The following is a 27,539-nucleotide window of genomic DNA, read 5'->3' on the forward strand; positions in this document are numbered from 1 at the left end:
TCCATAAGTAACACTTTCAAGGTAATGCTCCCTAATAGATATTTAAATATGGAATCCAGTAATATCACACAAGGCAGACTGCTGTAGCTTCAATAAAGGTGTACCACATGACCTGTACTCTCTTCCACTTTGCTATGGAATTCACTTCAGAATCAAACTACTTGCTGCAGCCCAAAACTTTTCAACAGCTCCAGTTATCTCTAGCCATCCCCAGCTTAACAGCTCGACAGCCATCCAACTTAATAGCTACCTCTAGCTCTCTCTACCTCAACAGCTATCCACAGTAACTCTACTATACATTTTCCCCATTCATCCCATTGTTCTCACACTCCTTTGAAACTCAAATCCTTCCAAATATACGATCTTGTGTCTTTGCTTTGGAGTCAATAAAAATATAATGTCCCTACTATTTACCTATGGACACTTGCAAGATGTAAACATTTTCCTTTCTACCTCTGATTCTTCTTTGAAATTCAACAACCTCCTAACTTAACTAAAATGCAAATGTTGGGTCTAACCTATTTACTTGTACCTCAAACTTAACACCTTTAACCTTTTCATGTTTCCAAATACCCAAACAGCCCAACTCCTATCAACCTCTTGTCCAGCTTAATTAAATCACACACCACGCACACAAATACCCAGCCTTCTTTACAGAATAACACAATATTCCCCAAAATATTTTTAAAAATCCATTCTCGCAAATAACCAAATTCCTTGATATATTTAAGAATGGTAAAATGATGTAGTGATATTAATGCAACTGAGAATGGGTTAGTCAGTGTCTAGTCTACCACTTGTGTTTAACCCAATTTTAAACAACTAAAAGTGACTCCAAAAACATAGAACCAATTACACTGATAAAAGGTAATTAGTTTCTTAGTAATAGTCATTTGGTTGTACAGGATTTGAGCATTGTTAAAAAGAGAGACATTTTTTGTTGAAGCTTTCCATCTTGCACTCATCAGGACAATTCGCAAGAATACCAAATGTAAAGGGAACAACAATTTATACTATACAAGAAGAGTGTGCTGATTGGTTGGCAAGTGGACTCTAATTGGCAAGGAGAATGCACCAGTGACTGACAGTTAACTGCCAAGCATTGTTTAAACATTGTTTAAAATACAGACCAGGCAGCTTGACTCCGATTGGTCAAGGCATGCTCTTAGGAATGAGTCAGCCAATGGCCGTGACTTATTTTGTTTAGCTGAAACAGGCGCAATGTGTGGCTATGTTCTTTCTGTCTGCAAAGAACAAGACCCTGTGAATTATTTTATGTAGCTTCCAGTACATGCAAATGCACCACACAGAGCCCGATTGACAATCTTAAATTGGTTGTCAGCGTAATTCTTAGCATATTGAGGGTTATTTGGCAAACGTCGTCCAATCACAGAATCACATCTAAAGTTGGACACTGTGTTTTGTAAGTATGGGCTGGTTGGGTATGGTCTGTACCTTGCCCATTGTGAACAATGGAAGGGACATGCTGTTCAATACGTTCCATCAGTCTTTGGGAAGTACGGTCTACATACCTAGTATCACACTGGAACTGAAATTCATATACCACATTACTCATTTGTGTGGCAAGCAGAACGTCTTTTTGGCTTGACGGCAGCATCCTGTTAGTGGCAAACGCCACTCGTGTTGCTATTGCATAGTAGCAGCGTGAAACAGCTAGCTTCACCTGTTGCTGAAATTTTTTAGATACCTTGCCCTTCCACGGTAATCTGAGGTAGGATGGACACTTTTCAGGGCTGAAAGTGACGGCCTTGGGCCCATTCATGAGTTTGCGTGATCTTCAGCACAAAATGATCTGATCAGGGCAGCCATTATCCTGCAGGATGCCTTTGGTATACCCCATTTCAGCATTAAGCTTGTATGGTGAACAAATGGCCTGGGCCCTATTTACAAGGTTGCCAATAAGACCAATCTTATAGCGTGTGGGACTGTAAGAATCCCAAAATAAGTGACAGTCATTCACTGGTTCATTCCTCAGGACAATACCATGATCAGAGTCAAGCTACCTGGTTTAAATTTCAAACAATGCTCGACAGTTAACTGTCAGTCACCATCAACTGGTGCATTCTCCATGGCAACGCCTCTACAAAAGTCCACTTGCCAACCAATCAGCACACTCTTCTCATATTGTATAAATTGTTGTTCCCTTTACATTTGGTATTCTTGCAAATTGCCCTGATGAATGCAAGATGAAAAGCTTCGACAAAAGATGTCTCAAACATGTCTATTAGTGTCTTCATGTGGCCAGTTTTGTGTTTCTGGTGTTACATTTTTACACAAAAGATTCAGAAGCTTAATTAGTGGTGCAATTTGCACTTGAAATTCCTCAATCTTTTATGGTTTAGCCAACTGTACTGAACGAAGCCGGAGCAACCTACAGAAAATCAAGATGTCTATATTTATGGATGCTACAATTGTCTACATACCATGGTGAGCACTCCCATAAGGCCGATGGGAATTGGGTCCTGTTTGATTCGCTCTGCAACCAGATCTACTAAAAGCATCACCATGTTGTAGATGCCCTCATGGATTTCAGTACCCCATTTATGGACAGCATTTGATGTTAGTAACTGAGAAAAGACCAAGCAAAAATAATTTACATTCCCTGCAGGTTTAGCTGTTGAATGCAATAACAAAATTCAGTGACAAGTCAAATAATACATTTAGCAGTCTATTCAGCAGCTGAAATAATAATTTGATAAGTTTAAGACTTTCATGTACATGCTCACAATTTTCTCCAGTTTTATATCATTGAAGTGATGCAATACTCGTAACACACAAAATGACGCACTACCAGATCAGCATCTCCCCCTCACCCTGAAAACATTCTTACAAAGTATTTGGAAAAGATCAGAGTACAAAGCATAGTTCAATCCTACAAGTTGGGATGCAGACAAAACTTGTTTTATGCTGATTATCTGAGTGCCTAAGTTGCTTCTTTTACCTTACCTTTTTAAAAGCTTCTGGCATACATCGATCTGTAAATCGTTTGCAATTTTCATCAGCATCAGCAAGACCTGCAGTGATCAGACATAGAAGTCAGAGAAAGGCAGGGATAACAAAAACTTCTGGTAGCCAAAGTTGGTCAGTCTAATGGGGACAAATGTGAGGGTTTCTCACCTGCCTGACTGCTTTAAAATCTAACTCATGTACCATTGCATGAAAAGTAAAGGACAGATTCTCAGATACTAAATATAACAATTTTCTCAACCATGTCCCATTTCTGTCACCAGGTAATTGGCCTGCTCCTAGACCTCTTTCACTCTGTAATTAGTCAAATGCACAGATAACATCAGGGTGATTCAACTTCTGATATTTTTTGGCAAGGGTACTTTCATGTCCCAACTAAATTAAATGCTTGGAAACAAGGCATTTCACTCCCACATAAAAACAAGGTTATCTGGGGTTACCCTGATACCTCAGCAAGTGACTTATTTATATGGATGGGCAGGGCAAGTTGACAAGACAATCAAGAAAGCACAAAGGATACTTAGTCTTGCAAGTTATGGACGTTTTCCTACTTTAAAGACTAAGTTACTCCTGACAACAACCAAGAGTCTCGCTATACCCACCACCCCTCATCCCCAGTCTCTGCAAAATGGCCAGTCTGCCATAGGGGTGTGCAGGAGAGACTCTCCATTACATAACTATGTGTTTTTAATTCACAATCTGATCAGCTTTCTCTAACATGAAGGTTACCTGTCTATTGGTTGATACCACAAGCAGAAAATGCCTTTTCTGCCCTATTTCCCCAATTCTCATTCTCCATATATGGTCTGTGCTAGTAAACAAATTATTTCTGGTCTCACATATAGGGAAGCAGACAAGCTGCTGTAACTTGGCTCCTTGAATCCTTGCAGTACTTACCAAGCCGTGCTAGGCACGTGGATGCTATCAGGCACTTGCCCAATGACTCTTCACGTTTGTAAGGAATCGACCAGTGATCAGTAAACACTCGACTTTCCAATTCATAAAGATTTGTGGTGGGAAATTCAATGCTCCCTGAGCAGTTTCCATTCTCATCATTGCTCCTCTGCAACAAAAGAAATCTAAATTAACACAAATTAACTATTACAGTTGATCATTTTCTCATTTTTCCTTCTTCCTAGTATTACCATCAAAACTGTAAAAATGTTCTCCTCTGCCCCTAAGCTCACTATATAAATATTTACTATTAAAGAACAAATTAATCCTTAGTTCCATTATAAATAATTAATAAAAGCATCTCTATTTTGGTGCACAGGGAGCTCTGCCAAGCGAATGACACTCTCAGCCAGCCAGTCTCTCAGCTATATCTAGGTCCTCACCTCCAGCCAAGAGGGCAGCTCCTCCATTGAAGAGCTGGAAATAAGCAGCCTGGAAGACCCGTCACAGCACTTACCCACACCCTCAACCAGCGCAGAGAGACACACCTCGGTGGGACCTAGATCTAGAGCAGGCTCAGGTTCACAATCTGGTGGTCACCACATAGACATGTATCCACAATAGGAGGAGCCAAGTTCAGCCTAGCTCCCTGGCACCCGGGGGGCTGCCAGGGAGAGGCATCGGTGAGGTCTGAGTCAGGTGATGAGCCTCTGGATTTGGCCTTCCAATTCATCGTGGAGAGTCAGCAGAAGGCAGCGGAAAATCACGCAGACCTGTTGGAAGCTCTCAACAGAGTGGCACGCGAGTCCAAGTGCGTCCGCCTGCTCTCTGAAGAAGTGGTGCCCACATGTGCATGTATGGATGTCTCCATGGGAAGGATGACAGACACCATAAAGACCTTGTTCCAGCAGGACATGGAGATGCACGCAGGCCTGCACTCCACCACAGTGGCAACGCGAGGGGGAAAGAGGGCACCTCGACATCCCTCCAGGTGCTCCTTCCCCTCAAGGAGTCAGGCTGGGGCCCTCAGGTACCTGAAAGGAGGAGGAGCTGCAGCTGGACACCCCTGGGTAATCCACTCAGGAATCTCAGGGGCTGTCCGCTCCCTCCAAGTCCCCTTTGCCTGTGACCCCCTCAAACTTGTCCTCTATCACCGCAGAGGAAGCAGCTGGCCCATAAGAAGACAGCCAAAGCAAGCTGGGGCCCCCAAGGCCTCGGCTCCCCAGAGGACCCATGCCGAAGTCATCAGGGGCAGCAGGGACAACCATCGCACAGGGTGTCTCCACCCCTGCTGCAGATGTCAGGGCAGCACCTGGAGTGTTAGGCCTAGAAAAGTTAAATTCTGATCACAGTTGGTGCACGGGTAAACACATTTTGTCACTTTATTATCTGATTATATTCACTTTCCCTGAATAATGTGCAATGGTGTCTTTCAGCTTCATTTACAGGCCTTGCGAGTCCTCCCCCTGCATCCGCCCGCCCCACTACAGTTCAGCTGCACGTAACCAGGCCACGAGTGATTCTGGAAGGAGAAATGTGCGTGTGGCAGGGCTTTTCAGAGCCTCATGCAAGCACTCTCCCACACGTGAATCCTTCCCCCATCACGCTCATCTGTGTCCCAAGCATTTTCAATGCTGCCTACTGGGGTTCCCTTTCAGTTGTCCATCTGAGCTGACCTGCATCTCCACCCACCTACTGATCACACTACCATGCAGCACCTGTTCCCGCCCACCACGGGTCTCTTTTCTCTTTCAGATTTGCAAGCATGGTGTGTTCAACATTCTTCTTCAGCTCCCCCCATCCTTTCCTCTCCCCAGTCACCCATGCCCTTTCCCCCATCACTGTTGACGCCGCCACCCCCCCCCTCCACTGGCATCACCTTCCACCTCCCCACTGTCACCTACCAGCCACAACCCTTTTCTTTCAGGAATGTCCAAATAAAAGTGCATGTTCCCTACCTTCATGAAAATCCCAGCCCCATTCACATTAACCTCCTGGCCTCCTCCTTCCCACCCCCAGGGTCCATGCCTGCCTCAGAGTCCCCAACGGCCCTCACTGTCCCTTCTACTGATACCCTCGCACCCCGACCCTCCCACCCTACCGATTCACTCTACTTTCTCTCTTTCTCACCATTCCTTCCTACCACGCCCACCCTCATTTTGCTCCCCAGGAGGCAGTCATTGACTCCACAGACCCCGCCCTTCCATGGTGACCTGCACAGCTCCCTGCACAACCCTACCCCCCTACACTCTGACACCCCTCCCCCTACGCCTTCCTCCCCAGTTGCTGTATGCGCCAGCCTCCCTTCTTCCAACCTCTCACCACCCTCCCCACCCCCGCTCTCCAGACACCTTCACTCCCCTCCTCCCCACCTTCGTAACCCCCCCGACATACCTTTCTCTTCCAGTGAAACCTAGACTTTCCCCTCTCATGCACCTGGTACATCTGCCTCTCCCACTCACAGCTGGACCTTCCTCTCTACCCCCTTGACAATCATCTACAGCAGACCATGGCAAGGATACTGCGTCCTGAAGCAGACCCTCAACAGTAATGTTCCACCTTCCATGAGTTGTTTCGCTGCGGAGCCATATCCATGAGAATCCACCCAGCATGCAATGGATGTTCCTCCAGGGTCCTGTTGCTGTCAGGCTCCAGTACCTTCTACTCCTTAGATGTCCGCAGAGTGAGCAAGGCCCTGGTGCTAAGTCCCGAATTCTGCAGGTCACACGTGTCAGGACACGTTCTGCACGGGCATGTTTACCTGCCGACGCGGGCGGTAAATTTGATGTGGGAGGATGATTCTGGCGAGCTGAGCTTATAATGATTTGCGGATGTATTACAACGAAGTTCACGGCATCTGACGGTGAGAAACGCAGCCCACCACTGACGAATGGAGCGGACGGTTGCAAATTGGTTTCACGACGGCACGAAACCAATTTTTGACCTTCCTGCCATATTGTCCGCTCACACCCACCAGGACGCCCGCCGCCAATGCAGGCGGACGATGCCGCTCTCAGGATTAGCTGAATAGTTAGAAAGACAGGTTAAGTTAACCCATCATGCTTAACAGTGTTCCTCTTTTTTTGTACTTCAATCTCCATACACACTGGATTAGTCAGCCACCGAACAGGGGACCACCTGGAGCACCACTCAGTAACAACCATGGTTAGGCAATTTCCTCAATTACAAGGAATGTAGTCTAAGCCAAATGAGGCAGCAGTAACACCAAACACAATGAGAAGGGTGTTTGCACACACACACACACACACACACACACACACACACACACGCAACAATAAAGGTCAGAAAAGGAAAACAGTGCAATAAAGGTCAGAAAAGGAAAACAGTGCAATAAAGGTCAGAAAAGGAAAACAGTGCATTAGTGGAGTGGAATAGAGTGAAGGTCAATGTGAGCCTGCCACTTCAAGGGTTTAAAATATGTGATTCATTCAAATCAAGAATCGATGACTTTTGCTCTAAATATGCACAATTTCATAATTGTGCAAAAAAAACACCAACCACACAATTCCAATGCCTCAAGATTCAATTTGAAAATTGCTCTGATGCGCATGTGCATCTTCACTCAAGCCTATTTTACCAGCTCCAGTTGTGCCTCTTCTGTCTGAAAGCCTGCATTAAAACTTGGAATACTTGTACATATCCAATAAAAGTACACTTTTTGGATTGCTCCCAAATTCCATTGTACTTTCAATTTTGAGGAAGTCATTACTTTAAGTGTCACCCCTGTAAATCACAACCGTATCTAATCTACACTGTGGAGACTCAAATTAACCAGATAAATTAAGCTAAGATTGCTATATCTGATCCATTCGTTACACAACTTTCAAAGTTAATCATCAGCAGCAAGAACTAGATTAAAGCTTTAAATGTCAAAAATCAATATTCAGCCAAGATCTGATGCAAAGGGCTTGCAACTGCATATGGGAGTTGTAGCACCAATTACAGGGCACACATACAAGACCAATACTACTATATGGATGTCTACAGGCGAATTAAATGGATTTCAGTCTTTTCTGGAAGTTCAACTTCCATATATAAGCAAACAGCCCAACATCTCAACCAAAGGAAGTCAGGCACTGCGTCAAGGAACTGCCCAACCTTTTCCATTCTGTGGGATACATAGGTGAGTGCCAACAATCCTCAGAAGCCACATATAAAGTTTGATTCCTTGCTTCCATTCATTTGAGTAGATCTCCATTTGCTGATACAGATAGATCTGGTAGTCTGATGTGGGATTTATCAAGTGAGGCAACATCCTTTCAAAATCTCCAGGTCCACATAATTCAGGCAAAGTATATGAATAATTTTAAGCACCAAGAAAACGGAGTTGTATGGATTAGCTGGATTGCTTGAGCAGTGTACGGGCCACCACCCATATTTGAATACACCACTATACAAGACATTTGTCATGTAGCCTCCTCCTCTTCCCCACATTCCTCCTATTAATACAAATCAATTGTACCAAAATAGTTCTGAAAGCAGAAGTGGGAAGCCCCATAAGCCATGACAGAAATCTCATGGCTCTATGGTGCTCCTCAATCTCAAGCCTATATTGCTCTGGAAAAACATAGGCTAAAATTTTGCAGTTGTAATGACAGTAAACCATCAGCATTTGCCGTCATTACAACTGTGAAACTGACAGATTCCTGATATCCACACATGTACAGTTAAACACAGAAATCTTGAAGTTGTTGCTAATGGTACTCTTTCTCCGAAGGGTGCAAAGTTCCCACAGATGGAGATCTAAAGAAATCACATGAAGTGACTTTTATGCCACTGGTTTTGCTGATAAAAACCTGAGAAGTTACACCTTCTTGAATGAGATGTAACTGGGTCTTTAATGGCATACTAAGTTCATAATTATTACTGAACAACCTCTCTGGCCCTAAAAACTAGCTACGTATTTGCGGAATGTCAAATTTCTTAATTATGATAAAAATTCTAAAGGTTTTTAACAATTTTTTGATAAGCTCATGATATTTCAGCTTCTAGCATATTCCCCAATCCTTATTTTGCTCTGTAAAATTTATAATTCCATCACTTTGATGCTGACCACACAATGTGGGTCTATAGTCAAATTTCTTGCCTTGCACATTAGGGTGAATTTTTCCACACTCCAAAGCCAACATTGATCCTTGCTTAACAGAAGTATCTAGAGAAATCATTGCACTCAATATGCAGAGATCTCCATTTTTAAATTATTGATTTTAGATGATATAAAATCTGGAGTGCCACAAATCATGCATCCTGATGACTTGTTAGTGGTTCTCAATTCTGTGCTTCCACCAGAGTCAAAAAAAAAATTACCTTAGTGTCGAGGGGGAGGAAAATATGTCCAGAATTTGTAATAAATGTTCACCAGCATTACTGTGTCCAATTCTGGAAATGCTTTAGGAAAGGTTTCAAGGCCTTGGAGAGGAGGAATAGCGGAGATTTCCTAGAATGTTACCAGGCATGCAAGACTTCAGTTAGATGTACAGACTAGAGAAGCTGAGGTTGCTCTCCTCAGAGCAGAGAAGGTTGAAAGATTTAAAAGATATGCAAAATCATTGATAGAATGAGTAAAGAGAAAACTGGTCCCAGTGGTAGCGGGATCAGTAACCAGAGGCCACAGATTTAAGGCACTTGGCAAATGATCCAGAAACAAGACATGGAAAAATTGAGTGTGTCAAGTAGTTGTGATCTGGAATGCACTGCCTGAAAGGTTGATGGAAGCAGAGTGTTAATCAGAGTCATTCAGCATGGATTTCTAAGATCCAGGTGGTGTTCGCCCATCCTTATAGAACTCTTTGAAAACAGGCAGGATAAATAAATGTGGTTTATATAAATTCATAAAATTATTTAACACATTATTAAATTAAGACATGTGTCAAAGATATATGATATACGGCTCTAAAAATTGAAAATGTAAGCACATGGCCAGGAAGAAGGTTAAATGGAAGAAGGCAAAGGGAGGCGGTAAAAGGAGGCTTTGGACTGGAAAGATGCAGTGAGGAGTGTTACACAAGTGCATGTGTGGGGTTGCTCTTCCTTACTGTGTACATATTTGGATTTAGGAATTGTAAGGAGGTATAGCAAATCATGATGAGGATTGTGAAAAACTTCAGAAGGAGATGGATAGCCTAGCACGATGAGAGGATAGGTGGAAGGATGGGTGGTAGATGTAGTTTAACGTAAAAAGTGAAGTACACACATAAACACATACAAATTGGGAACTGGAGTAGGCCACTTGGCCCCTCGAGCCTGCTCCACCATTCAATAAGATCATGGCCGATCTTATTTTGGAAGATGATAAAATACACTTTAAATAGTAAGACTTTAAATGGGGTGAACAGAGGGATCTTGACATGCAGCCAAAAAGATCACCAAGAGGTTACAGCACAAATAGATCAGGTCAGAAAAGAAAGGAAAACTAAATCCTTAGTTTTAAATTGGATGTTCAGTATATAAAAGCAAGAAGATAATGTTGAACTTGTGCAATGTCTTAACATCATGTGCAGTTTTGAGCACTCGTTATAGGAAAGATAAAAACAGCACAGGTTGATTAGAATGTTACCAGGAATGATTATTGATATGAACAGAAAATCGAGATAAGGATTGTTTTTCCACCAGAACTAAGAAAGTTAGAAGTGACTTGATGGTCTACAAAATAGCGAATGTTCATGATGGAAAAGTGAGCATAAATTTAAGATAATCAGAGAAAGAATTCAAAGATAGAAAAAAAATCCTGTACACAGAAGCAGACTGGAATGGGAATGCTTCGCCACAAAGTTCTTTTGAAGTTGCTTGGAAAGGGGAATAGCCTTGAAGTGAAACAAGATTAGATTGGTGGCTCAAGTGGAGAAAGATACCAGCACCAGCTTGATGGGTTGAATAGTCTGCTTGGATTGTAACATTCTCTGGTTATATGTTAAAGAAGAAGAAATCTCCAAGTCAACATATTGGCCCAATGTGCCCTAAAAACTTGCACTGCGACAAAGGTAAATGTGGCTTAATGCTAATTTTAAGCAAAAGGTCAAAAAATTCTGGAGCAAATGACTTGTGTCCGTTTTCCTAAAGCCTTTATGCCATTCTGCACAATCGACAAACTCTGCTTCTTACTAACATCGTAGTCTCCTCTTCATCCCCACTTCAGATTTTTCTGAATTTACATCAGTTCTGAATAGGATGCAGATTTACATCTAAAACTTTAAGCAAAACAGGGACCAGTCAGATTTCTGATGTATTATTCCGATTTTTATTTATGTAAATTATGTTAAAAGTTTGTCCTAATAATGTATTTTCTGTATCTTTGAATACATCTTTACTGAACTAGAATGATTTGGAAAAACTTGCACGATTGCAACTTGTATGCATATTGGGCCCAGTACTACACACGATGGTCACTTGTCTCAGTTTTTAACCTGTGCGCTAATGAGATTCTCAGGAAATTTCAGCACAGCTCACTGACTGGCATAAATGGCATAACAACTGGCACACATCACTGAAATGAAACTGAGCAGATTAATTTTTGAGTATGGAAAGTCTTTTGAAACTTGCACGTCCATTATCTGCTAAAAATGAAATTGATGTTGGTTGTGTGTTAGTTATACCATTTCCAAAAATTCAAGGCTATGGTCTTTAAATTACACATTTTTAAAATAAAATTCCCCAAGCAATTCGAAAACGGTTTCAATTAAAAAAGCAAATGGCATGCTGTACTTCACCACAATTAATTATATTGATTGTATTTTTAGAAAGATTTCTGAAGAGTACTTTCCTCTAATGGTAGGGATGGCTAGATAGTGTTCCAGCTATAAGATATAAACAGATGCAGTCAATTAGGAACATTAGCAGTTATTTTTCAGCAGTTGAGGCAGCATCCTTGCCTTAGATTCAAAAGGTTGTGAATTTAAGTCCCATTTTAGGTCACAAAATCCAGGCTGACACACCAGTGCAGTACTGAGGGAGGGCTGCACTGTTGGAGGTGCTGTCTTTTGGATGAGACATTAGATCATTGAGCCTGGACTTCTGCCAGGTGGCAGAGTCAGATTGCCATTCTGCTCCTACTTTCTTACATTTAAATTTTCTCAATCCTGCTTTGCCCGACCTTCTGACTCAGGCCGGGCAAGAGCTGTGCAGTGCAGCGGACTCTGAATTCTTTAGTTGAGTGCTGTTGCATTGGAGGGAAGGAGGCCACACTCACTTTTTAAAAAAAAACAGCACTAGCTGCCATAGAGCAGAAAAGTTTAAACGTTCAGCCAGGTTTAAAGGTCTTCGACAAGCCAGGCAGAAGGGAAGCGTGTAAGGTAAGCGGGTAGGATTTTGAGGGGCTTGGGTCTTGGCGGGGCGGTGGTGAGAGTCGGGAGTTGGGCATTTTAGGGTGAGGGTGGGTAGGGGTAGTTCGATGGGGGAGGGCTGGGGGAAGAATTCCATAGTGGTTTGGTTTGTACAGCAATTACCCAGAAGTTAGAAGTGGTTTTAATTCTTCTAACTTCTTCTGGGTAACTATTGATGTAATGCACTCAGGACCATCCGAAGTTTGCGACTTAAGTTGCATTTTCGGATGGTCCCAGTGCAGGGCAATTACCCCTGGGAAGTTTGCGTTCCACAAGCAATTGCTGTGCAAACCTTACCTGGGAACTTCTGGGAGGGGTGAGGGGTTGATCCACCCCCTGCATCTTTGGGGTACCCCCAGATCCTCTGCCCTGGAGCTCAGAAGTTACAGTCCAATGTAAAAGAATCTATGGCACTATTTTGAAGAACAGGGAAGTTCTCCCTGATGCCCTAATCAACATTTGTGCCCAGGTATTTAATACCTAAACACAGATTTTCTGGTCATTATTTTATTGATCATCATGGGAGATTACTGTGTACAAATTAGGGTCCACGTTTCGTACATTACAACAGTGACTGCAGCCAACTAAGTACTTTTGAAGTGTAAAGTTATTTTGGACGTCCAGAGGTTGTGAAAGGCACTAAATAAATACAGGATTTTATTTCTTCTTTCTTTCTCCACAGATGCTGCCTGGGTTGCTGAATATTTCCAGCATCTGCTTAGCACTAATCAAATTAGTATAAGACAAAAAGAATTTGATTATTGGCTGCCAATATACTGCCACGCTTGCATTAGCGCAAGAAGCTTCAGATGTACACTGCTGCACAAGTTGGAAAACCTTGACACAAAAGAATTAAAACAACTTTAATGTCCCAATTCCACTCCAGAATGCTTACGAAGGTCATCTCAAACCACTTGGGATTGATGTAGTGAGGCATAAATTAAGCAAGTCCTCATTGTGAGTCTTTTTCATTCTCATAAACTCTTATTCCTCATATCATTCGAGAGACTCTATATACTATCCCACTGTGCTATCAATCACAGGTTTGGATCTTGCTTCCATATGTAGGCTAATGACACCCAGCTCCTCTTTTCCACCTCATCCCTCAACCCAATGACTTATCTCCAAGCTGTTAGGCTATGCCTCACATTGGCATGAGTCAAAACTTTCTCCAACTGAGGATCCAAAAGCCTCCCCCCTACTACAAACTCCACAGCAGTATTTGGTTCAAGCTAAACAACAGTGCACAAATTTTGCATCATAGCTACATCCAAAACTTTCTCCCACAAAGACTCAGGCAACATTTTCCTCAGCCTATCTCAGCCCCTCTCCCATTGAAACACAGCCATGCTATTATCACCTCTAGATTTTGACTGCTCAATATCCTCTTAGCTTGGCTCCCATACTTCAGCCTCCATAAACTCGAACAGAACTTAGCTGCATATATCCTTTTCAAAGTAAGTCCCAATGATCCATTATTTCCAGTTTTGTTGCTCTACATCCCTGCACCCAATGCATTAAATTTAATACATAGTTTTCAAATCCCTCCACAGTCTCATTACATAAACTCCTTGAAACCTCCTCTTGCAGCCTCTCTTTTCTGACTCTGGTGTTTTATGCATCCTTAGTGAAGTCTATGTTATGAGCTGATGGCTCATGGTCTAAACAGATGACCTTTATAATAGAATAAACTCCTTCCTCTATAAGTATAGTTAAGAAAGAAAGAAGAATGGAATGACAAATTTTCTATAAGATTTCTAATACTGAATGAATGAAACAGTGAGGGAATTTGAAACTCCGTGCTTAAAATTTAATGCATTGGACAAATTTTTGTTCCTACAATGCAAAAACTAAATGAAGAACCATGACGCTAATCAATAACACCTTTGAGATAAATCCAAATGGAACACTAATTCCCACATAATATCCACTTTCCATGACAGCTGTTTTGCATTTTAGTATTGAGAAATTGTCTTCAAAGCGTCAGCACATTTTTCAGGGAAAGGGGGGAAAAAATGACCATTTATACACATTTTACAGCATCAGCTAGTTACTTCATGGGGAATTTCTTTCCTCAATTCCCTTGTTTGTTTGAATCAATTTGTTTATGCCCTTCAATTCTAGCATTTAAATTTAAAATTGCTCAATCAAATATTCTATACTATGTCTGAATTTAAATAATTCAAATAAACTAAAAGACCATCGTCATACTTAGGTGCAGGAATTTTAAGCAGTTTTTAAAAGGATTAAAGTGATCACGGTTGAAAGGTGTATGAATTCAACTATCATGCCTAAATAAAACATTACAATTCTCAAACACTGCGCTTATAAATCTTCAGGAACCAATTAGTACAAATGAAAGACAATTTGTAAGCATCCCATGCTGTTTAATAGTGTATTTCTTGTAAACAGGGTGGCGTTTTAGAGTGTAAACAGCAGAAATTAACCCCATGGATTAAGAACAAGAGCAAAATAATGTGTTGTGATGCTATGGTCAAGAGCTGAGCCCATGTATAATCAAGTGCATGCTCCAACAACGTCCAACTTCAACAAGTGGTTATCTGGAATGTATTTATAAAAGAATTGCAAGTTCACAAGGTCTGGATGATGATAGCAGAATGCATAACCAAAGCATCATGAGGGGGCTTGGAAAGTGTGTGGTTTATAAAAAGCCCGGTGAAGCTTTGTGTATGCCTCACAATAAAATAAATTCAGATAAGTTTTAGAAATGTTGGATTAATACAAATGGCCTAAACATCAAATTATGCTTGCTTTCATCTACCTTACCCACTGCTCTAAGAAAGGTTCCGTCATTAAATCTTAAGTATTCTAGTTTAGTTCCATTCACTATTCCTCAAAGAACGAAGCAGTCCATGCTTACATGCAGGAAGTGGACAACATTCAAGTTTGGGTTTATAAGTGGCAAATAACATTTGCACAACGCATGTGCCAGGCAATGACAATCCCTAATAAGAATTAGCCTAACCACTTGCTCAACATTCAAAAGCATTACATTTGCCAAGTGCTTCATAGTCAACATCCATTGAGCAGAAATTCAACTGGACCAACCACAAATGTGCTGTGACTACTACAGAAGATTGAAAGTTGGGTTTCCTAAGGGGATGGTGGAAGCAGATAGTATTGATTCATTCAAATGGAAATTAGATAGGTTTTTCTCAATTTTTTAGGGATACGGTACTTGGGTTATTTGAGACAAGGCAAATAGCATTGTTTGTCAGGACAGATGACTTTTAGGCTATTGTTCTCAATCCTTTCCACCATTGGGGGTTTGCTCACCTAATACCTCGGTCAGTTGTAGACCGATTATTACATCATGTGACATGATTACATCAGATAGTACAAGGCAAACTAGATAGACTTTTTTTTATTCTTCCAGAAATTCCTACACTTCCATTCTGCACAAATTACCTCTTGATTCCTCAGTGCTTCTCTATCACCCAAAAGGCACAAGTCAACTGTGTGATGGAATACTCTCCTCTTGCCTGGATGGATGCAGTGGCAATCAAGTTCAATGTAATCTGTGACAAAGCGATGCACTTGATCGGCAATTCTGCCACTAACTAAAACGTTCACTCCCTCCACCACTGGCGCAATGTGCCTGCAGTGTGTACTATCTACAGAACACACTGCAGCAACTCACTCAGGCTTCTTCAACTGCACTTCTCAAACCCACAACCTGCGCCATCTCGAAGAACAAGGTCAGTTTGTGCATTGGAACATGATGACCTGAAAGGCCCCCTCCAATATGACTTGGACATATATTACTTTTCCTGTCGCTAGGTCAAAATCTTGGGACTCCCTACCTAACAGCACTATGGGGGCACCTTCACCATACAGACTATAGTAGTTCAATAAAGCAGCAAACCACCGCCTTCTCATGGCAACAAGGAATGGACAATAAATCCCAGCCTTGCAAACAACACACACATCCTGAGAATGAACTCAAACTCGGCCTCCTCAGACTTGTCCACCAGAATAGTACAGGTCAACTCTCTCTTCAGCACTTCTATCACAATACAAAAAAAACTCATCTGCTCAACAATCTCTGATGTTAGTGGGGCAGGTAACTGAAAAAAAGAGAGGAAAAGGAAGAGAGGAAAGTGGTATCCCACTATATTTTGTAGTGTGTGCCATCAAATATCTCATGTATAAGATGGTATTCTAGACAAACTTTTGAATTGCTGCTGTCAACACAGGTTTCGCACATCAATTTTGATAGGAGTTGTTAATCAGAGGTTTCATGCCCAGCTACCAAATCCTTGTGCGTAAACCCAATTCCAAAGGTAGAACTGATGCTTTCTATTTACATTGTGGCTATTTACTGGAAAGATAAAAATAGATGGTTACTATATATGTTGCTAGTAATCTTTTGGCCTATTAATGTCATTGCAGTGGTAGCAAGTGCTTAGAATGCCAACAACTGGCCAATTGCCAGATGAGGTCCATTTCAATCTTACACTTTCAACCCTGCAGTCTGAGCACAATATGAAGTTGATGCTTTGAATTAAATAAGTTTTTTGCATTTGTGTACATATATCAAGTTATGTAACTTGTACAAATTTACAGCAAATAATTCAGAAACCTTTGGAAAATTGAGACATATGTGTATATGTATATATACACACAGTGGCCAAACTGTGGTGTTTAGAGTGAATGTGAGTAGAACTGAGGCTGCATGGTTATAAGTGAAACCCTTTGAAAGATAGGACTTCTCCCTTATATACATATACACACAAGCGCGCACACAACTGGACATTAAAAGACAATTATATTGTTTTATCTCTGAACAGATTAAGTGGCTCCAAGAGATACTTGGATCATAAACAATTCCAGAGTATATTCTCCTTTGGAGAAGGAAGAAATTTTCTTATTTAAAAAAAAAGTGTTTGCTTGAATTGTTCTGCTCCAACAAAATGGATTTCAGGTTAATTGGTTTGACTAGACAGTTAGTAATTGGATCAATTTTAAATTGGAGGGTTACTGGCAAAGAATTACACCATAATTAAATCTTTCATTAATGCCAAGTGAATATAGCTCCTTTTAAAATGCTGTTGAAACGAGGCCATCAAGCTGATTTTAACACATCAAAGAGCATTCGGAGGGAGGATCTTCATAAGGTCAAAATCACCAGACAGGAAGCTCTGGTAGAAATCAAAACTTTTTAAATTCTTAAATTACTGCCAATACTATTTAGTGGAATGTAAGATCTCCACCATTTATCCAGAGCCACTTAGTCCTTAGCAGAGGGAGGAGAGAGATAGATACAGATCGGCCGCATTGGACAAAATTGTAGCATTAATTTAGACTAGGAATGCCAAGGAGTAATGACAGAAAAGTGTTTATCCTTAGCTGTGTCCCAAGTTTGTTTTGGGTGGCCCATGAATTTGTTTTACAGGAACAAAGGACTTAAATTCAGAATCAGAAGTACAATTTCAAAATTAGCAGACAATATTTATCTTGGGGACATGGATAATATTGTCAAATGACTGTAGCAATATACAGTAAGATATTAATAAATGTGCAGAATGGGCATGTAATTGGCAAATTAATTTCAAAATACTTAAGTGTGAGATATTCCATTTAGGAAGGTAGAATAAGGAGGACACACACTGCTTGGAAAGTGAGTCCAATTGGATCAGGAGCAAAAGTATCCAGGAGAACAGATAAGCTACCACAAAGTAGCAATGCAGGTTAATAAGGCCTTTAAACAAAACCAAACCAAGCACCGGGTTTCATTTCTAGAGGGACAGAACAAAAAGAGTAGAGAGAATTATGTAAAATTTTCTGTGACCCTGGGTTAGTGGTTAGTTTGTAATTGGAGTACCATGTACTTTGCTGGTCTCTCCATATTATAAAAAGGATTAGAGACAGTGGAGAATGTGGAAAAGAGATTTGCATGGATGATACCAGTCAGGAAAGGATCAACAAACTCAGGCTCTATTCACTAGAAAGGGGAAAGTTAAGAGGTGACCGAGAGATCTTTCAAATTGTGGAAGTGATTATGGTCTTAAGGGAGACCATTAACTTTTCAAAAGAAATTCAAACTCCCAGTTATTAACTGAAAGAATCATGCCACAAGATTTTATGTTTTAAACAAAAAAACATTTACAAGAATTAAACAAACCAAGTATAAACACTTAGATTTTTAAAGCCAAGACACTCCCGATTCTATTTTCATTTCCACCCAAGAGTTCCACCATATTTTACAGGATCTTGGGGTTTACTTTACTTCTCCGGAGACCCAACCTAGGTGTGCCACAGCTCTCAGGAATTCACGCTGATGCTCCTCAGCATTCTAGCTTTTCTCCAAGGTATGAATTTTCTTGGGGTCGGTCTACTAGCATTCAGTCAGTTAATGCTCTAACTCTCCTTAAGCACCTCAAGATTGTGGACACCCCAGCTCAAGCATGAGTTTCACTGCCTTCTTGCTTAGTGGTCTACTGCTCCAGGCAGTTTGCTCTCTCTGCCTGTTTCCAAGCTGTTCCAACTCTGGACTTAAACTGCCTGTTTCAAAGCTACTCCCAAGCTAACTAACTGTTTCTGTGAGAAAACATACAGATGGACCTGAAACAAAAGACTATTTTTCCCTGCAATCTAGCCCCACAGCAACATGGCAGACCTGGGATGTCCCAGAAGAGATTTCAACTAATTAACTTCAATTCCCGAACTCTCCTTCGATTGGAAAAGTATGTGGATAACTTAAGACCTTCCCTTGTTTACCTATTGCTTCCAAAACCTTTTTTGATCTGGGAAAATTAGATTAATAATTAATAGCTCTAATGGCGACAACAGCAATCCTACTGGGTTCCATTCTGAAGCTATGAGAAGACCATCTATTGTTTATTATTTTCACACCTCTAACTCCTGGACCATCCTTTGAATGACAATTATCTTAGGGGTGCTGGCCAACTTCTCAAACTCAGTTTTTTTCCATTTATCTTGCATTTAACACTTCAATCTGCAGCTTAAAAATGATATTCCTAAAACATATGAAACATGAAATTAGCCATTTTCGCAACAGGTTTGATAGGCAGGCATACAGAAGATTTTCCTACTTATGAGGGAGTCCAAAACTAGGGCCCACAAATACAAGATCGTTTCCAATAAATCCAATAGGAAATTCAGGAGACAGTTCTTCATCTACAGCGGAAGCTAAATGCACTTAAGGGGAAGTTAGAAAAGCACATGAGGGAGAAAGGACCAGAAGAATATGCTGATAGCGTTAGTTGAAGTGGGGGGTGGGGGGGGGGGGGGGGGGCGGGGAGTAGAAGGTGGCTCGTGTAGACCATAAACACCATCATAGACCAGTTGGGTCAAATGCCCTGTTTCCGTGCTATAAGTTCTATGTAACTAATAAGGAATTACAACGCTCCATTAGCCCGCATGTACATCAGTTTCTCAAGATCAAATGAGCTGAAATCACTGTGCAAGAAAATGTATTTATAAGCAGCAAGGACAGGATTAGGTCAAGCTTAAAATATTCCTGCAAGCAACAGCATCACATCTCTAAATGGACTGCAGAATTTATAATTCACTGACAAGTGTCTGTTAAAGTACAAACACTAGCCTGAAATTTTAAATAAAGGCTGCTTTAACAGCACAAACACCACTTTCCCCAGTGAATGTACTATAGTTTCCTAACATTAATAGATTTCATCTACCCTCTCACAACAGATATTAGAGCCCACACAAGCGCTAGAATGTATATTTACAAATGGCTTCACAAAACATTGGGTTTCCAATCTCTGGTTGTGTGGATTCCTACAGGTTTGACTGCGTGATGGTTTTATCAGCTGGTCACAATAGTCGAGCACAATCATGGACAAAGTCACAGGCAAATTTGGGTTTCCTGCTCTGCCACATTTCCAGTTGTAGAGCAGATCTAAAGAATTTTAGTCTTACCTCATTTTAATTGGTCTAGGATATGCAAGATTGATGGGTGGAATTCCTCTGGCTACTTGTTTTGAGCCCTAGTGACATTTGCATACCAACATGGTGTAGACTGACTCACTGGGCGTCTTCTGTGACAACTTTTTTTTAACCATTCAGGTTTGATCATGTTTTATTGTGGTGGTTATAAATCATCTTTTTGGGGTGAGAGGGTGGGAAGAGGAGGGAAAGGTTCCCTTAAATTCCAGCGTCTGCCAATTGAGATGATGCACTTTGTTTATTCCAGTGGGGCTGGCCCAATGCAATAGAAATTAGGACACTGCCCAACTGCAAAATAGAATCACTGTACCATCAGTGTCCACATGGAGTTGTAAATAAGCCTTGATTTGGTGTCTTGACCTGGAAAAGCCAGATGTCAGCAGCAATTCAATTTCTGATGTGTCCACAATTACTTTTCCTACAAAATGACTTCCTCATTGTGTATAATTCATATTCCTCTTCCAATTTATATTATCTTGTATTTACATTCATTATAATTTCCTGTAGGACTCAGTAGTGATTGGTTAAAGGCCCCACGTTTAGTTCCATGTTTTGTTTCGTAATGTCTCTTTTCAGTCTATCGGATATAGATTCCATCCACAACAGAAACCAGCATTTGAACCTAATTAACCCCCATTGTCAGCTGCCTTGCAATTAGTTTACTGCAAAGTGGAGCAGCAGAAACTAATGGCCACTTTAAATAAGGAATTTTAATTGCTACATTAAATATTGCAATATCTAATTTACACTCTACCTCTGCATAACACGTTAGTTGTAATGCTTTGCATAAAGTACAAACCAAAACATATGGAGAACTTACAAACTTTATTTGGATTATTGGTAAATCCAATTTAAAAGTGCATTCTGATACATGCCTTTAATACAACACAACTTGTCCTGTTCTCAAACACAGTCTCCTTTGTAATGGCAACTTATACATATTATTCAGCATCTAACATACACGGAGTTGAATTTGAGATTTACACACACAATTATACAAAAAACCTTTGGCTCGATTATATTATGATCAAGTTTTTATATGGCTTGTCTCCTCAACATACCTTCTAGGACCCAATGGAATTATTTTCTCCACCAATTACTGGGAGTGTGGCATGGGTACAGAAAGGAGAAGCTAAGATACTAGGTCTGTGGGGCCTCAACTCAAGAACCAGAGGTGGGCTTGGTTGGGAAGGTGATCTCCACCTGGTCCCACTGATTGTCAGACAAGGCCATTAGTGGTGTCTGACCAGTGGTTGCCACCATCCCATGTGCTCGCTCATACCCCAGGATTCCTCCAGTGTCTCCAAGTGACTCAGCTACAGCTCCCGGAAGCAGTGGCTCCAAGGTCCAGAAATTTGACCCAGTGCTGCTGCTGAGTCGAAGGGTTCAGGAGTCCAGTGGGCATTCAAGAAGCATACAGGTAGTGTATAGCGGCATGTTCGGCATGCATTATTCACTACCTCTAACACTGTGGCAAGGGCATATAAGAAATAATGGAAACTTTGTGGTAAACTTAAAGCTTAATATGAAGGTACTTTTTTTTTTAAATTAGGGTTTAGGGGCTGAATCCAATCAGTTAAGAAAAAGCATAGTTTTCACTACTCATAGAATCTGCCAAGAAAAATGTAGAAAAAATGCAAAGTCTCACATTAACATAGTTTTGTGAAGCAAGAGCCTTAAAATCAGACTGTAAAAGCTTCTATAGGTATGTAAAAAGGAAAAGATTAGCACAGACAAAAATGTTCATTATAAGCAGAGTCAGGATAATTCATAATGGGGAATAAAGAAATGGCTGAGAAACTAAACAAATACTTTGTCTGTCTTCAGAAACCTCTCAGAAATAATGGAGGATCAAGGGACTCATGTAAATGAGGAACTATAAGGTATTATTATTTAAAAAGTGCTAGAGATATTAATGGGACTTAAAGTAGATAAATCCCCATGTGATCTACATCCCAGAGTGGCAAAATAGGTGGCTATAGAGGTAGTAGATGCATTGGTCATCTTTCAAAATTCTATAGACTCTGGAAAAGTTCCTGCAGATTGGACAGTGGCAAATGTAACCCTACTATTTAAGAAAGGAAGGCGAGAGAAAATGGGGAACTACAGATCTATTAGCCTGACATCAGCAGGAGAGAAAATGCTAAAATCTATAATAAAGGATGTGATAACAGGGCACTTAGAAAATAATGATAGGGTTGGGCAGAGTCAACATGGATTTATAAAAAGGAAACCATGTTTAACAAACCTGTTGTGGATTTTTTTTGAGGAAGTAACTAGCAGAATAGATACAGGGAACTGGTGGGTGTGGTATATTTAGATTTTCAGAAAGCTTTTGATAAGGTCCCACACAAAAGGTTAGTGAACAAAATCAGAGCACATGGAATTTTGGGGACTATGCTGGCATGGACTGAGAACTAGTTAATGGACAGAAAACAGTAGGAATAAATGGGTCATATTCAGGTTGGCAGGCTGTGACTAGTGGGGTACCACAAGGATCAGTGTTTGGGCCTCAGCTATTCACAATCTATATCAATGATTTGGATGTGCGGGTTAAATGTAACATTTCCCAATTTGCAGATGACACAAAACTAGGAGGAAGTGAGAGTTGTGAGTATGCAGATGCTTCAAGGGGATTTGGAAAGGCTAAGTGAGTAGGCAAAAATTTGGTAGGTGGAATACAATGTGGAGAAATGTGAGGTTATCCGCTTTGATAGGAAAAGCAGAAATGCACAGTATTTTTTAAATGGTGAGAGGCTGGAAAGTGTTGAACTTCAAAGGGACTTGGATGTCCTTGGTCACGAGTCACTGAAAGCTTACATGCAGGTACAGCAAGCAATTAAGAAGGCAAATAGTATGTTGGTCTTTATTGCAACAGGATTTGAGTATAGGAATAAAGATGTCTTACTGCAATTATATAGAGCCTTGGTGAGACCATACCTGGAGTGTTGTGCGCAGTTTTAGTCTCCTTACCTAAAGAAAGATATACTTGCCATAGAGGGAATGTAATGAAGGTTCACTAATTAATACCAGGGATGGAGGGATTGTCCTATGAGAAAAGATTAAATAGACTGGGCCTTTATTCTCTGGAGATGAGAAGATTGAGAGGTGATCTCATTCAAACATACAAGATTCTTAAAGGGTTCGGCAGGGTAGATGCAGGAAGGATGTTTCCCCTGCCTGGAGGGTCTAGACAGGGGACACAGTCTCAGAATAAGGGGCAGGTCATTTAGGACTAAGATGAGGGGAAATTTCTTTACTCAAGAGGGTGGTGAATCTTTGGAATTCTCTGCCTCAGAGGGCCGCAGAGGCTCAGTCGTTGATTTATGTTCAAGACTGAGATCAATAGATTTCTACATATTAAAAACATCAAGTGATACAGGGATAGTGCAGGAAAATGGTGTTGAAGTAGAAGATCAGCCATGATCTCACTGAATGGCAGAGTGGGCTCAAAGGGCTGAATGGCCTACTGCTGCTCCTATTTCTTATGTTCTTATTCCACTCACACTGAAACACAGTAATAATAAAAACCTTGGAGAAGGGAAGAGTGCAACTGCAAGTGCATCATAAGCAAGTCTGTGATACTAAATCTTGGAAAACAACTCGAACTACACATGCTATCAAAGCTGGGAATGGGAGGGTGAAGAAACATCATCTTTAGTCTGTATTGTGCTTTCTGTGAAAAGGTTGGGGAAATTGAGTTTCCTCTCTAGCCTATAGCGTGTTTTGTGGTGAGGCTTGGGGTTAAGGAAACACCACCTGTAATTTGCTTTCTTTTCAACTGCTTATCAGCACTGTCACAGGACTAGCTGCAGGTGCCTTCTCACATGTAGGTAATGCATTTCTCTGAGACACATGGGTAAGTGGGAAAGTGAACTAAAACAGTGTTACAATCCACACAGTTAAGGACTGACTCATTAGCACCAACCAAGTTCAATTAATCTCTAGGCTGTGTTAAATAACAAGCACAATTTATGTGAATCAAGTCATCAAAGTATGGCAGGATATTAAGATATCTGAACAAAATATTTCACAAATGCATTGTAATTTTCAAGCTTCAATTTCTAATGCATCTCAATTAGAGGTGTGGTTTCAGGAAACTTCTTAGCAAAACGCACATGTGCTAACAATGCAACTACGTTGACTGGATGAATCAGTTTATTCAAGTGCGTGGCCTGCTGTAGATAGGGAATATCTGTACAAGACCAAAAAAAAGGAACTAAAGGTTTACTGGAAAGGAGGGAAAATAACAAAGAGAAATCATGTTTCAAAAGCAATTTATAGGGTTTAAAAGCAAGTTAATTATCCACTGAAGTGGTTCACAGTGCTCAGTTGCTGATTTTGCTTATTTGTTGACTGAATTAAACGATCCTCAGAGTCCAGCAATTTTGTGTAACAGTACAAACACTGGAGGAAGCCCAGAGATGGAAGTGGGGACATGGGAATGGTCGCAGCTGCCACTCAGACTCAGTGAACAGCCTTGTCCAACTATCAGCGACACCAGCTGGAGATCGCCTCCCCATCCAAACCCAACCATAGTTCTTGAGTCGAAACTCACAAACCACGGATCTCATCAAGTTAAAGATGGCAACAGATTTCCTTTCAGTGGAGCCGTTTAACAGCAGGCAATTAATATTTATAGCGCATAGTAACAGAGACTTGCTGTTTGCCAGACTACCGCCAAATGCACAATGGTACTTTTTTGAGTGGGAGGGGGTTGGGGGTGGATGGTGCAAGAGCCGAGGGCCCAGGGAGTGCATATTCACAAATGCATGAAGGTGGCTGGACAAGTTGATAAAGCAGTTAAGACAGCATACAAGGTACTTGTCTTTGTAATTAGGGACACTGAATAAAGAAACGAAGAAGTTGTGCCAAACCTTTGCAAATCATTAGTTAGGCCTCAGTTGCAGTATGATGTACATTCTAAGCACCACACTTTAGGAAGGACGCCAAGGCCTTGGAGAGGGCAGAGGAGGTTTGGCATGGATGAGGGAGTTCAGTTGTGTGCAGAGATTGGAGAAACTGGGGTTATTCTACTCAGAGCAGACAAGGTTAAGTGGAGACCTCGTGGAGGTGTTCAGAATTGAGGTGTTTTGAGAGAGCAAATAGGGAGCAACTACTTCCTCTGGCAAGTGGGTTAATAACCAAAGGTCATAGATTCAAAATGATTTGCAAAAGAACTAAAGGGAAATGAGAAGAAATTACTGCACAAAGAGTAGTGATGATCTGGAATACACCACTTATAATTATTCTTATATTCATTTGTGGGATGTGAGCATCACTGACAAGGTGCCATTCTGTCTAATAAGCCTCAATTTGTCTATCATTTGAAAGAATGCAAGATATATTAATGATTCAGAATTTTATAGATTAGAAAGAGTGGGAGTTTCTTTAGTTATTATATTCGACTTTGGAAAGCAGTATTCAATTCAAGGGTTTAGACAACTGTACTAACTTAGTCTTGTCTTGTAACAGTCTCTGAATTCTATGATTTATTGACTTGTAGATTACCCCCGCATCCTTTCCATCTCCACAATATTATAAGATGGCAGCAGACTCCAAAAGAACTTTCATAGGATCGGATGTTTAGAAAAGGATACTTGCAAGGTCCTAGGCATCGATTATTGCGCTGGGAATCATTAGCTGACGACAGAAGAAAATGGCAGCACCTCCATTAGGCTGATGTGCACCACCGCAATAACCAGTGGTTACAACGACTTGGCAACAAATACCAACATCAAAAATAACAACCCACAATACTTGGTAGTTTCCTGTGTGGCACTTGTGGCAGAACCTGCCTCTCAAGGATTGGCCTTTTCAGCCATCAACAAAGGTGTGCCATATGAAGATACCCCACCTGAAATGGATTTGTCTGTTGTGTGTCCATCTTCTTACTTGAACAGAAGGAAGCCAGCGAAAAGAAATCTGCTAAAATATCACTAAGATCTGCACTTGAGTGTCTCCCCAGATTACACACTGAACTTGTGCACTGAAGCTTAAACACAGAAATGTAACTAACTGAGTCAAGCTGATATCTTACAAAGATTTTGCTTTCATGAGCCACTGACTTGCATATCATGGAATTTTATGGCCACATACAGAAAGAAAGATTGGCCTTTATATAGTGCTTTTCATGTTCACCAGACACCTCAAAGCGCTTTAGAGCTAATGAAGTACTTATGAAGAGCATTCACTTTTGTAATGTAGGAAACACATCAACCAATTTGCGCACAGCAAACTCTCAAAAGTAGTAATACAATAATGACCAGATAATCTCTTTTCTGTAACGTTGATTGAGGGATAAATATTGGCAGGACACCAGGGAAAACTACACTCCACTTCTTTAAAGTAATGCCATGTGATCTTTTATATCCACCCAACAGGCAGATGCGGTCTCATTTACTGATTCATCCAAAAGATGGCACCTCTGACAGTGCAACAGTCCCTCAGTACTGTACTGGAGTGTCAGTATTGATTTTTGTGCTCAAGCCCTAGAGTGGGATTTGAACCTGGAATCTTGTGACCGAGAGGCAAGAGTGCTACCAACTGAACCAAAGTTGACACTTCAAGTTGCTTCCGTTAATTTGCACAGATGGCAAACTGCAGTGATTAGCAAATCTAGGCATGGACTCAATTATCCAATGTCACTATGCGAACAGTCCAATTCAGCAAGCTCACAAAGTTCAAACAGACAAAAAGTGAGGATGCACATAAATGCAAATAATCTAAGTTTCTACAATATTTGGGGCTGTTGGTCAGAATTTTTAGCTGCAAATAGCCCACAGGTCATTGTTTAGGCACAACTGATTTACGCATTGACTTCTCAAGCACAACTTCTTGGGCACTAGGCAACCACTCAGGTGGTTACGCTTCATCTGTGGCCAAGACAGTGAACACTAACAGATAATTCTACCAAAAAATCTTCATTTCAAGTAACTGGTCAGCAATCAGAGCCCCTCCCAACCGTGTTACTGAGGCCAAATGTAACACCCCAACTTCTATCTCCAATAAGACCAGTTCATTCAGCATAGGCCGGCGATGAAACTTCAAAACCTTCTGACCTGTGCGAATTAGTACTACTCAAGGTTCTGTCTTTATCCACTGGGCCATAAGGCCAGTACATTTAATGCAAACAAATCTGCCAAATAGAAACAAAACAAAATCACGGAAAAAAAAATCTATAACTACCTTTCAACACATCAGATTTTCTTTGAAGCATTTTGTTTGTGTTCAGCATGTAGTGTAGCATTCTATATATACCTTGTCTGACCCATGGGCTCTTGATGGCCTACTACAGATTCAGAACTGTTTCTCAATGCACTTTAAAACCCATCTGCTTTTCTTGGTGAGAACGTCAGAGACGCATTC

General features: G+C 41.0%; 1 protein-coding gene across 2 annotated transcripts in view; it reads right to left on the reverse strand.

Annotated features, from left to right (window-relative positions):
- Positions 1 to 27,539, reverse strand: part of usp24 (ubiquitin specific peptidase 24) — a 200,138-nt gene that overhangs the window by 167,754 nt on the left and 4,845 nt on the right. For both annotated transcript variants that reach the window (XM_078560934.1, XM_078560933.1), the window contains exons 2-4: positions 3,886 to 4,051; positions 2,968 to 3,035; positions 2,445 to 2,588 (exon numbers count right to left, since the gene is read on the reverse strand). In XM_078560934.1, the coding sequence (XP_078417060.1) occupies positions 2,445 to 2,588; positions 2,968 to 3,035; positions 3,886 to 4,051 (378 nt within the window). The remainder of the gene's footprint in view (positions 1 to 2,444; positions 2,589 to 2,967; positions 3,036 to 3,885; positions 4,052 to 27,539) is intronic.

The sequence above is a fragment of the Cetorhinus maximus genome, chromosome 17 (genome assembly GCF_964194155.1).
Source record: "Cetorhinus maximus chromosome 17, sCetMax3.hap1.1, whole genome shotgun sequence".
NCBI lineage: Eukaryota > Metazoa > Chordata > Chondrichthyes > Lamniformes > Cetorhinidae > Cetorhinus > Cetorhinus maximus.